At 33.0% G+C, this 13,389-nt stretch overlaps 1 protein-coding gene across 3 annotated transcripts; it reads right to left on the bottom strand.

The window, feature by feature from the left end:
* Nucleotides 1-2,151: 2,151 nt before the first annotated feature.
* Nucleotides 2,152-8,058, bottom strand: LOC100795034 (FAD-linked sulfhydryl oxidase ERV1). 3 transcript variants are annotated; one of them, XM_003546678.4, is made up of 8 exons: nucleotides 7,583-8,038; nucleotides 7,415-7,505; nucleotides 6,699-6,907; nucleotides 5,298-5,375; nucleotides 4,587-4,634; nucleotides 4,115-4,179; nucleotides 3,202-3,279; nucleotides 2,152-2,459 (listed from the first exon to the last, which is right to left on the bottom strand). In XM_003546678.4, exons 3-8 carry the CDS (start codon nucleotides 6,900-6,902, stop codon nucleotides 2,330-2,332), a joined length of 603 nt encoding a protein of 200 aa, XP_003546726.1. In that variant the 5' UTR covers nucleotides 6,903-6,907; nucleotides 7,415-7,505; nucleotides 7,583-8,038; the 3' UTR covers nucleotides 2,152-2,329. The 3 variants fall into 3 exon arrangements, with proteins under 3 accessions (XP_003546726.1, XP_006598116.1, XP_014623639.1); XM_014768153.3 differs by adding an exon at nucleotides 3,089-3,115 and having other exon boundaries at nucleotides 2,281-2,459; nucleotides 7,415-8,041; XM_006598053.4 differs by having other exon boundaries at nucleotides 7,415-8,058.
* Between the last annotated feature and the right edge of the window lie 5,331 nt (nucleotides 8,059-13,389).

The raw sequence follows: 13,389 nt of genomic DNA, 5'->3' as shown, positions 1-13,389 counted from the left end.
TTTCTTATAAATAAATATTCAATTTCTTACTTATTACGAATTTACATAAACATGATCTTTATTTATTTATTTTTATCATTTTGTTTGCAGATGAGTTACATAATGCAAGCATCATGTGTCTTATATTAAGAAACCATCTTAGATTATTTTTTATTGTATTTAGCCAACATTTATGTATATAATATTAATTATTATGATATTTTTTTCATATATAATGTCATCTTATCAATGTGTTTTAATATAAGATCATCATTTTTTATTTATTTGATGTTTTTCGATAATTACCTCCATACAAAAGTGGATTTGGTTACAAATAAACAAATATACTCAAAAAAAATATCTTGGCTTTACATTTAGGACAATAGATTAGTGAGGAAGCAAAGCAGTAATCAATGCAAATAAGTGGTCCTAGGCATACTTGAATTTGAGAGCACCATTATAGATTATAGGTTTACCAACATTAAGAATACAATTACCACTAGGTGAGAGAACAAAAGAGAAGGGTTTGCATGCTCAGTGGCTTTGAAAACCAATGCAATTCAAGAACACCCTCCTTTGAGCACATGAACATGAGTTGGTGATAGTGACACTTAGAAAAATTATTAATAATAATTTATGATATTTTTATGTATCACAAGCTGGGAGGAACCATTACCTTAGAAATGAGAAGAAAGAGAACTATCATGTTGAGAAACTTCATGAAAGAATTAGCCATTTCAAAAACACAAATTCAAGTTTTCATCCTTGAATTTTTTTAATAAAACACTACTGTCATTCTTTAAAAGAGAGGGCTTATTTATAACATATTAATTCTATAATTTTTAGGTAAAATTTAATTAATATATTATATTTAGTGAATGAGTTGTTTAATCATGTACAATTTCCCCCAAAAAAATATAATGTTTGATTGACTCTATATATTGCATTTAATACATGCTGTATTAATAAAATTTTATGAGAATTAGAATTATTTGATTTTAAAAATATATTTTTTTAATAAGATTTGACTATTTATATTCTATTTATTTGTTGTAAAATATAAGAAATTTTATTTATAATATATAATTATATTATTTTTAGCTAAAATTTAATTAATATATTATATTTAGTAAATGAATTGTTTAATTTTCATACTAATAGTGTACAATTAAGATCTTAATTAAAATTAAAAACTCGCCTGAAATCATCAAATAAAATCATACAAACTGTTTTAATTAAGTTTTCCCTTTTAAACTAAATTTTATTTTCTCTTGTAAGTTATTTCAATCACTTTTAAAATCACAGGCTAAAACAATGCGGTGTTATTAGGAAAATTGATTAACAGTGAGGGGTGGATTTGGTGTGTGTACAAGAAACAAAGTTAGAGAAGGTGAATAAGAAAATATGCTCTGCTATTTTGGGAGATGATAACATGGAATGGAGAGAATGGCCTACAATAAACACTTTAGAGGGTTTATTATGCATATGGAACAAGGGACTCTTGGAGGTTAGAGAGTCTTTTTCAGGAGATCGGCATCCTGGGTTGAAGGTGGAGTGAAAAAAAATTTAATGTCTCATACATTAAAAATATCTATTCGTCATGTGATAATAATGATAAATATTTACACTATCATGCGGATGACCTAAGTTCGACCTCCAGTAACAACATCAAAAACTTGTGACATTAGGCAAGCATACCAAATCATATAAATATTATAAAATGAAAAGTTTAAGTATTATTTTTCCAAGACACTTGATCAATAATTGACCATTCACAAACTTTTTACTTGCTAGACAAATTGTAAGGCAAAATTGAAGACAAAGCACGCAAAAAAATCTCATTGATGTGTGAGAACAGCCAATGATCCTAAAAATAGCTAATATGTTACAAACCATAGACTAATCTTGCAATATTATAACTGGTGTTAGCCCGACGGATTTTTACATACAATGGGATCAAACCAGAGATTTCTTGTTAAATAGATCGTCCCCATAATGTGTCGGCTCAGGATGCCTAATCACTACGTCATCCTGTCCGGTTGTAAGGAAACAATATTCCTATTAAAGAAATTGGTTACGAAGGGTTTAAAATATGACACAGCACACAGAATAATTCATGTAAAGAATTTACAAGGTTTGGCAACTACATCTCTGATTTTGATGCTTAAAAAATCAATATAATCCGGGCTTAAATTTTCATTTACTATAATAAACCGAGTTATGAATATTGGAGATAAAATGTATTCACGTACTCTGGTGTATAACCAACAAATAACCCTTGGCCTATCTAAAACAATTATCAAAAGGTCAAAATTTAACACCTCTCACATAGTATGCATGTCAATCATTTTTAGGTAGATTTCTTCCATATCTTCCTAAAAATTGATGTACTACCAATAATTTCACATGCATTCTGTTCACAGTCCAGTTTGCCCCACCTTGCATCAACTCGTTCACAGGGGAATATTGGTTTGCCAAGGCTGTTAAAAAAGAATATCAAGTGTCATGCAAATCAGGAATTATAGCACTTACACAAGCTAGTTTGCTAAGGCATAAAGCAACATCTACTTCGGCATATAAACTGTCAAGGACCAACTCACTTAAAAGCTCAAGTTCTTAAAAGGAGGCTAATGATTGGTTTAATTATATCAAATGCACATCCTTAAGCATGAACCGTTGGGCTTTACATTGTCAAAATTCAACTTACAAGAATGGGGCAGCAAGAACAAACTCCTATAACCGATAAGCTTGGTCAAGCCTTTGGTTTTCTTTTCTGTTGTACTCTATGACAGTCATAAAACCGTGCATGAGCCCCCACTAACAGCTTAAGCTTTTGTTGAGCCGGTTCTTGACTTGGCATTAGATTCTCTTTGACAAATTAGTTATAGGAGTTTGTTCTAGCTACCCCATTCTATAACTGAATGGGGCAGCAAGAACAAACTCCTATAACTGATAAGCTTGGTCAGCATAAACACTAGCATACTATTGTATATATGCAACTTTTACAGGAACAAAAATTTGGAACATTCCTAAACTCTAGATTTCCCATTTTAAAAGGATATTCGTCTACACTCCAGAAAATCAGGCCCCAAATTTTAACAGGACATACCCATCACCATACTAAAAGTGGCTTGCACTGAAAAATTCCATGAGCAAAAGATGGTTTCAGCTATTTGTTAAATGATACAGTGATTATAGTCAACAATAATGAGCATAACTTACCTTCTATTAACAACATTATGCACATGACATAACCACTGAGAAAATTCAGCATGCGATCCAGTCTGTACAGGATTTGCTCTACCAAAAATGTAAAGAAGCACATAGTAAAAGGGGTGATATAGAATAGAAATTTGGAATACTGACATGGTACTGCAACATGTGAAAACTGGAGCAGATAAAATAATTCATTAAGCGTGTGTCTTTGAAACATGCTACTATGTTGAAGATCCATAAGAACCACTGTATTGGAGAGTAGGAGATGATTAAGGTCAAAACATGGTAGTGGAACAGTTTGACCTTTATCACAGCATAAAGCATATTTACAGTAAGCAGTATAGCAAAAGAAAAAAAAAACAAAAGAAAGCTCATGAATGTTTGCAAATAGAGGCAATATGAGGGGATTTCCTCTTGTAACTAAGGCATAGATTTGCATATGCTATAAATGAAAGTGTTTTCACTTTGCATCCTTCTATCTTACTACTTAGTAGTGCTGCAAAAGAACCTCATTAGAAAACAATTATGTTTGGAAAATTATAGGAAAGCAAGGACAAATAGAACACTTTTATGAGACATCTAGTAGTTTACTTGCTTGATCTTGATCTGTTAGCTCTAAGCAATAACTAGCTTGAAAAGGTAAAAAGAACAGACAAGGTTTCAGAATTCATTGTTAACAGCCAAAAATGCTATTTATAAAACTTCCAGTAGATCTGTTAACATCCATCATGAATTTACAATTTAATTAAATTCATTTCTTTGTCCATATTCACACTAAAATGAACTTATAAAAAGTATGACAATCTGAATAGAAAATGAAAATTTAAACTACCAACAGGGAGTAATACTAAAATAAACAATTATAATCACAAACCATCAATTGCAGGATAAAGAGTGAGATATTAATAGTTTAATATACCTAAGAACTTCTTTAAAGTGATCTCGACATTCCCCGCAAGGGTATATTCGAGGTAACATCTGTACCTGTGTACAAATTACATCCTGTTAAACAAGTTATTTATAGTCTACATGGATAACTCAAGGCTCCCTACCACATGGACAAAATTTTTGACAGTTTATTATTTGCTTTAATGTTAATCCCTGGTTAGAATCAACTAAATCTTAAGTTTAGAACAATACTCCATCTTACTTGAAGGATAGAAACAAAACACATACACACATTTAAACATTTCTCAGACTTACTATAATATGTCACATTGACATGATAAATCAGGCAATAGTTTTGTAACACAAGGCCACAAGATAAATTAAACTGCAAGGATTTCTACTACCAATTACATCAAAGACTCAAATAAGTCCACAACATTTTCTAACTTCTTAGATGAAATCCTATAATTTATAACAAGGGGTAAAGGAAGGAAGGAAGATACCAGTTCTTTTACATCCTTCTTCTGTTGTCTTGTAGGATTATCCGGGTACTGAAAAGAGAACTAGGTCATTCAAAACTCTGTAGTTTTTCATTTTGTGGTTTCAGTTGGGTGATAAGACATCAAAATAAAACTTGTTTATCACATGAATAAGAAAAAGCTAGACTATGCTTTCCTTTCTGAACATCCTCAGATACAAACATGCAAAACAATGAAAACTGTTACCAAGTGTGACTCAACTGGGGTATGACACCATTAACAGAAAGTAATAAATTTACTTTGTAGATGAAACTAACAACATTTAAAGAAGAAATAAGAAGTAGAAAGCCAGCAACACAGATAAAACTTGTTGCAGAATGCATGCAAACAAAACATTTGAAGATAACCATGCTGAAAGTTTAGTGTAGCAGGCAGAACACCGTGGTAATGAGAGAAATGGCTCCCGATACAGTTTTTTAATGGTGAATATTGTTATAAAGGGCTACACCATATCCATGCTCTAGCTATTAAACATGAGACTCTCTTCAAATAACATCTTATGTAAAGCAATTAAAAAGAGGAGAAAATGGTCAGCACTCACAACTACATTTGTCTACTCACATGATAATTCAACACTTATGCAACAGGGAACAACAATTTGGTGCACAATACATGACAAAACTAGACTATGAGGAACCGATAGTATCTGTATCAATACAAATTGAGTGACAAAACCTGAGCTGCAAGAATGTGAAGGAAAGTCCAAGTAGCCCTTCCAAGCTCTTCCTTAGTAACTGGGGCAGCAGACTTTCCCTATAGAAACAAGACAAAGATGAAAAATAACCAAATCACGACAATTCATATTTATAAAGATACACTGAGAATTGTAGTCCTTAAGGGATAAATTATCTTACTTAACACACATTTTAACAAGAATACAAATAAAATATTCATTACATCTACAAATATTCCAATAAACTTTAAGACATGTATATAATTGGCAACTATAAGATATGTGCCACAGCATTGTCCTTTCCCAAATAAAACTATCTAGATATCCTTCGCTAGAGAAACCATTATTCGTGACAGTTCAGAAGATTACACAATGTTTATATCAAAGTTATCAATATTGGATAGCAGCGCATATGGCCAACTCCAAAAACGCTATAGCAGGTTAAAGCATAGCAAGATGGCCTGATAGAGACCACTACGGCCACTAATTGAAAATGCATTGCTATTCAAAACTTTGTAGCAGCCTGATAGAGACCAGAATGAAATGTCCAGCCTCGATGAGGATATTCAATGGGAAACAAAAAAACAGAAGAAAATACAAACCAATAACTAGCGTAACAGCTCCTTAGGGAAATTCTCTCTGCCCAACTGAATAACTCTCATGAATATGTGGCATTCCCCCTTTCAATGCGCGCACCCCCTTTTAATATTATTCACGTGAACACCACCTCTAACTAACTACCCTGGGTCCTGCCTATTTCTTCTAGAATGAACACTCCAAATGGCAGCCCTTTCTAGTGGCTTTGAACTATGGGCCTTATCAAGGTAAATAGGACCTGAACTTTCAGCCATTCCAAAAAAATGGTAATCTTGAGCTTGGAGATCTGCTGCACCACCCCCTCCTCCACTCTCATTCTCCCAAATAACAATGATAAATTCATATTCTAACTAGCAAAACAAAGTGTCCAACAATCTGCCAGGCATTGTAAGAGTACCTTGAGATAAATAAGGCTTGCAAAGTAGCAAAATAAACATATTTGTTAAGAAAAGAAAGCCCTAAAATTCATAATATGCATTTGTCACCACTCACCATAGTCTTTCTAAAGAAGACAATTTTACTATTCCCTTTGCTATTAGAGTTATTGTTGCCCAGTTGCAGAAACTGAGACAACAACAATAATAAAGCAAATTATAAACTTTATCATAGTAAATCAATGCATGAATTACAACATAAACTTTGAAAAAAAAAGTAAAAAGATTCAAATTCCCCTAGAACAAACAAACAACACCAAATTCTAATTTAAGAAGCACAAAGAGTCAATCACGAAAAACACACTCACTGGCACAAGAGTCGCAATAAAAGTTTTGACAGTTAAGATTGCATAGTATTGACAATATGAATACCTTGACAGCAGTATCACCGAGTTGTACAGAAGATGCAGTTTTTGCAAGTGGGGCTTTGGTAGAGGAAGAGATTGATAAGAGAGAGCCACTATGGGGTCCTGATGGCTGGAAATGAATGCCTATGAAATTAGAGAGATGGTGTTGAACAAAGCTTGAGACTTGTTCGATGTTATGAAACAAGGCCTGCAGTGGATTCTCAGGCATGTTACCTGAGATATGACTATATGAGTAGGAGATAGCATGGGAGAACAAAAGACAATCACAATCACAACCACAATCAGTGAAGCTCAACATAAAAACAAATTAAGCCACATGGTTCACTCACATTCATGAAACTAACTATAATCCGAACATACCCGGTAACTACAAATCATCTGCATAAATGGCTTGATACAAAAAGGCGCATTTATTTCTTCTTGTAAAAGGAAGATATGTTACTAAAAAGTGAAGAAAGTCAATAAAAGGATGAAAAGATTCCCTCCAAGGCAGAGACAAAAAACACAATTCATCAAAACTTCAAAAGAAGACAAACTTCACAACAACACGGTCCAAACACTCTACTTATCTATCAAAGGAACCGCAAAAAAAAATACCAACAAGGCATTCATATACTTGAATTAACTTTAGCAATTGTATTAAACTTCAAGCTGGAATTATACAATATCATTGAGGCGTGTACAATATACTACACAAAAAAAAAAAAAAAAAATTGGAACCTGTTTGTGACTGAGAACTTGAGTTCACGAACAGAGAAAAACCTATTTGTGATTGAGAGAGGTAGAGTGCAAGTGGCTAATTGAGAGTAAACTGCATTGAAATAAATTGAGATTAGATAGTGCAAATTAAATGGCTAGGGTTTTAGCCATAGTTTTTAAAATCCGGACCGAGTCGAGCAGGACACTGGATCGGCCATGCTATCAAACCGGTATGACCGGTTCAACCCGGCCGGTTACGTGGTTCAACCGGGAAGTGATTTAAAAAAAAATCACGCCCGCTGCAAAACCCAGTGCCGCCGCGATGCAACAGGCTCTCACGTCACAAGTTTGCTGTTGCGGGAATAGCGGCCGCAATTTGCGAGTAAAACACGGAAGTAGCGTATGTTTGGGGTCGACTGTGCCGTCGCCGGAAAGGATTCACGTCGTCGGCGTAGGGTGTCGCGTCGTCACCTCTGTTTCAGTTTCAAAGAATGAAGGCTGCATTTAGTGGTATGGTTGGATGGAAGGAAAAGATGATAAGGTGCTTGAAGAGAAAAAGAGAAGAAAAGGGGAAGAAAGATCAACGGTTAGAAACAAAAATTAAATTTTTTTTCCTTTCATTTTTTTCTCATTTTAAATTTTTCTCAATTTCTCCTCCTTCTTTCTTTCCTTCAATACGGAGGGTTAGTGTATATTTAATAAGGTGGGAAAAATATTACAATAAAACGAAATAAAAATTTTGAATTAAAATAAAAAAAAATATGAGTCTTATAGAATTTTACTTTTTATTTTACTTATTTTTTATCCTTTTTCATTTCAAACGGATTGTTAATAATCTCAAGAAAGATAAACATGTAACAGGATAAATAAAATAGTAATAATTATTATTGGAAATTGTTAACATATTTATTCTTACATCTTTTTTTAATCTAGAGGATGTTAGTAAAAATATCTTTGACAAGAGATCTTATAAAGAGATTTGATCTTACTAAGACTCATGATTTATTATAGGATGTTAGATCTTATGTATAGGTTTAGGTCTTGTTGAAGAACGATTAAGACTTGAATCCATTTTAACAAAATGATTTTTTCACTCTTTCTCCACAAAATTTATTTACATTCAATTTATGTTCGACCTAAAAAAATGATTTAAGATCTCAAAACGAGATTTATTATTAGAGTAAAAAATGGAGAAGATCTGGAGAGTGATAGGTCATAGCTCGATCCACAAAAAAGATGGCTACGATCAAAATGAGATCTTCTATTGGGATGGAGACAACAAAATCAATAATTTCTTTTATTAATTAACTAATTATAGGGATAATATATTAATTTATAGTTTTTAAAAACAAACTTTAAAAAATAATTTTCTCTCCTTTTTCGGTTATCAATGCATCTATTTTTTATTTTTGCTTAATGTCACTTTTGGTCCATTATATTTCACAGTTGTTCCTCTTAGGTACACTATGTTTTAAAAGTTTTATTCTAGTCTTTTATGTTTTTGAAGTGTATCATTTTTATCTTTTTTTATTTTTCCGTTAGAAAGTTAGTGTTATGTTAACTTTTAAATTTTAAAATAGTTTAAACCCACTTATGATTCACTATGTTTCATAGTTGTTTCGCTTTGCTATATTATGTTTTAAAAGTTTTATTCTAATAATTTATATTTTCAAAATGTATTATTTTGATCATTTTTTCAATTTTTTGTTAGAAACGTTAGTGTCCGTTAGTGTTTTAAATTTTTTAGCCGTCACTATCTTTTTTATTTAAAAATTAAAAATCACTAAGGAAATGAAGAAAAAATGGATTTGAATCATGAACAATAACAACTTTCACTCTAATTATTATTATTATTATTATTATTATTATTATTATTATTATTATTATTTCATTTCCACCACAACCTCCCTACGTGGTTGGAACTGTCGTCTCACCTAATGACAACATCTGTCTCATCGCTGACCCAGGCAATCACGTGTTGATGAAGGCAAAAAAGAAGATCGACAACACTCAGTTGTGGATGAGGTTTAACCAGTCAAGCCAGTCAAAATCATCTTACCAATGAAATGCACCATTCACCGTCTCTTTGCATTGCTCCCGAGCTATAGATGTCGGATGACAAATCCTCTACTTGCTCAGTCCAACAGAGGTCTTACTCGCAAACCTCATAAAAGCCACATTATGACTTCCTCATTCAAATTTTGGTTAATTGGAGTTATGCTTTTGTCTTTTGTTGAAGACAACTCTTATTTATATCTCCCTGTATTTGCTTCCAATAACATAGTTGTATGAAAGGTTTTGATTTTTCCGTCAAGAGTATAAATTTTTTTTATAGTTCCATCAAGATTATGTGTTGATGTCATTCAATTTTGTGATACTGCATTTTTTACATTTTCAGATCTAGAAGAGGTTGGAGGAGATAATGATTTTTTTAGTTGTTTATTTTTTAATATATATATATATATATATAGTGATGGTTTTCAGTTGTCACTATGTGAAGTTAATTATTTTAAAATGTTTAATGTTATATTTGGTCAATTATGTTGTTTCGCTTTAGTACATTAAATTTTAAAAATTTCATTCTGATCCTTTATGTTTTTCAAATGAATCATTTTGGTCCTTTTTCAAAATTCAAAAGTTAACATAATATTAATGTACTAAAAGAAAACTTAAAAAAAAAATAAAACGATACATTTTGAAAACATAAAAAACCAGAATAAAACTCTTAAAAATTAATGTACTTAAAGAAAACAACCACAAAACATAATAAACCAAAACTCAGATAAATTTTTTATTTCTCAAATCAATGCACTAATTGGTAGCAACAACGTGACACATCCCCAACACCATCCACTATTAATGTTATGGCATTTCTAGAATTTGATTCAACAACTAGCTTAGTAAAACCTCTTTCTCGTGCAAGCTTGGTTATAGCCCAATACTAGATTTGAACTATTGAATAGCCACCCAAGTTTTGCACAAAGGAGAACGCCATTGCCCCTAGGTGGTTTTGAAGAACCCCTCCACACACAACAACCCCATTTTTCGACACAACTCCATCACATGTGAGCTTATAAGACCCCTCACAAGGAGAATCCACACCATGTCCATCTGGCTATGTAGACCACCAATTCCTCCTTGAAGAATCCATCTTTTCAAGCCACTGTATTTAGTATGATAAATTTTAAGCTAAAAAATAAAGTAAAATTTTTTCGTTTTAATTTTATATATTTTCACTTTTTTTTAAAAAAAAATATTTGTTCTCACAAAAAATATTTTATTCAAATTAATATTTGGGTTTGTGGACAAGGTATGTCAATAGAGCCCAAATTGGGATTCTTCTTAAGAGGCTATTCAAGGTTTGTCATTTGTAGACCCGATTCTCATAAGCGGGTCTATGGAGGAGTAAGTGGAGGAAACATAGTTGGAGGAAGAACATAAGGATGGGGTGATGAAAGAGGTGGAGTAGGAGATGAGATTGGGTGAGGAGGCAGGGAAATTGATTCTATTTGGGGGGAAAAGAGGGGATGCATTAGAAGAATCTGTGGTTGGGGAGGGTGAGGTTGTGATTTTGGAAGAAAAGAAGCGGGATACCACCCAGGAGCAAGATGGGTCTGTTCGATATATAGAGGTACTAGCAGACAACACAAACATGGTGATCCAAAGGAGTTTTGTAGGTATGAGGGAGGTAATGGTGACAAGATTCAGGAAGTCTGTGTCAAGTTTGGGGTGCTTATAATGATTGCATTTTCTGTGCAAGGTGTTTGGCTAGTCACCAAATTTGAATGTAATGGGGAAGGAACCTATATTTGTCCGCAATGGATTGGGAAAGTTGACTATTATGCAAAATACCAAGAGAACTCATTGTCAGAAATTTAGGGGTAAAGCTAAAGTTGTTAACAGGGAGGAGAAAATAATGACTTCTCAAGTAGACCAACAGAGATTGATGTCATATGGGTAGCCAAAGAAAGTGGCAGAACAGGTGTGGGAATTTGGAAATGATATTAGGGTGATAGGAAACAAACAAATGGTGATCCCGATGTGGGAGAATATGGAAGGAAAAAACCATATTGCTTGTGGAAGAGGTGAGGGGGGAGGAGTATCAAAAGTGTAATGCTATATGAAGATCATTTCTTATAATTCTAGGGGCCTTGGTGACAGGCTTAAGAAGCAGGAAGTGCAAAGAATGGTGGTTGATCATAAACCAGATCTTATATGTTTGCAGGAGACAAAGCTTGAAGAGGTGGATAGTAGGTTGTGTTGCTTGTTGTGGGGCTCATATGATTGAGTTTTTTCTTTTAAGAAATATGAAGGGGGGTCTAGAGGAATTTTAATTTGTTGATATGGAGCAAGGATATTCTAGAGGAAAGTGACATTGTTTATGGTTCATACTAGGTAGCGGTTGTGTGGGGTTGGGGAAGGGATAAGGTGTAACATCCTTGATTGTCGACTTTTTGATGACTCTCACATTATGCGGTGACATTTCACTCAACATCTTTATTTATCAGAACACTCCACTAGTCAGAACCCTCTATAGGTAGCCCGTTCTGAGACTTAGAAAATTAGTTTGCTTGCTTCTATGATTAATGACTGACCCCACAAACCAACACGACATTTTTCAGTGTGTTTTGTCCTCAATCTCATGCTTTTTGAGAAACTTCCCAAAAGTTCATCTATCTCATAACTATTCTAAGCCAAACACGCTTAATTGTGGAGTTCTTATTTGATAAGATACCAAAAAGTAGATGCATCTTGTTGGTATAGGTAATACCAATTAATTCATTTAAGTCATCCTCAGCAGTACAGTCTCATACCTGCACAACCTTTGGATCTCTCTCATTCTGGTGTGATTCGATCGGGGTGTTACATGTCCACCAACTTCTGCTTGGTTCGTCCTCGAACCACACCGTATTAGGAGAGATGTCTACTCTAATACCATTTGTAACATTCCTAATATATGCACATAATATAAAAATAAATATCAATAATATTTTTTTAAAAAAAGTTCATGAGTTGACCTGCACTCTTCCAGTTTTTTGGCAATGAGCATGGGTAGGTGGCATAGCCTTTGGTTAGAATGTGATTCAACGTTGTTTAATGACAATCCAAGCTTTTTTTTTAATGTTAAGTCGATGCCTTGGTCTCTTTAAAAACAGATGGAACAATTGTCTCTCATACTATAGCTCTAACAAAAAGAATAAAATTTTGTGGTAGGTCATATTTTTAGAGAGGACAACACATGTGCAAATAGGATTGTCTCTCATTCTTTAGTTCTTCAAGGATTCTTTTGGCAAAACTCAATCCCTCCTTTAGTTTTAGTAGAATTCTTAAGGAATAGAGTAGTTCTTCCCAACTATAGGTTTTATTGATGTTTTATTTTACTTTCATAGGTTTGATTTATGTACCCCATGCTTTTGTCTATTTTCTTTGTTTTAATATATTTCATGGTTGTTTTGCTGCTTTAGCATACAACCATTCATAAAAAAGTAAACGATAAAATATGTTCGTGCTTCTTGATATATATTCGAGTTTTGCATTATTTATCTCCTAATAAAATTTTTCTTCTTGTTGCTCCTTGATATTTGAAATTTGTCATAAGTCCCTATCATTATCTTTGGTTAATTTGGTGCTGATGTGTCCTCTAAGTTGACACGTCACCATGTTACATATATTACCACATGTGCTTGAATGATGAATTTACAGGCAACAAATGTAAAATCCTGAAGTTACAGAAAGCAAACTAATACTCTAGCTTCGTTGTTGCTGATGTTTAGGGAGAAAGACTTTAGCTTATATATTCAAATTTTCTTCATTTTGCATTCAATTTAATTTGTAAATCCCATCAAGAAACAATATCTCTTATTTAGGAGTTTTTGATTTCCTTATATATATCTTCTCTTTACTTATTGTTTTAGTAGAGTATGTATACGCCGGTAAGAAACTACCATGAAATATTTGGATTTTGAAAATTGATCTAAGTATAACCTTTTGTAATA

This window comes from Glycine max, chromosome 15, assembly GCF_000004515.6.
Source record: "Glycine max cultivar Williams 82 chromosome 15, Glycine_max_v4.0, whole genome shotgun sequence".
Classification (NCBI taxonomy): Eukaryota; Viridiplantae; Streptophyta; class Magnoliopsida; order Fabales; family Fabaceae; genus Glycine; species Glycine max.
Note: the sequence above shows the minus strand (reverse complement) of the source record. Positions and strands in the feature narration are given on the sequence as shown.

Bases quoted from the DNA above. Each gene is read 5' to 3' on its own strand.
- LOC100795034 (XM_006598053.4), bottom strand. From the start codon at position 6,902: ATGCCTGAGAATCCACTGCAGGCCTTGTTTCATAACATCGAACAAGTC. The intron at 5,376-6,698 runs GTATTCATATTG...TTGTTTCTATAG, and splicing joins TCGGTGATACTGCTGTCAAG to GGAAAGTCTGCTGCCCCAGT. The intron at 2,460-3,201 runs GTAAGTTATGCT...CTTTTTTAACAG, and splicing joins CATAATGTTGTTAATAGAAG to CCTTGGCAAACCAATATTCC.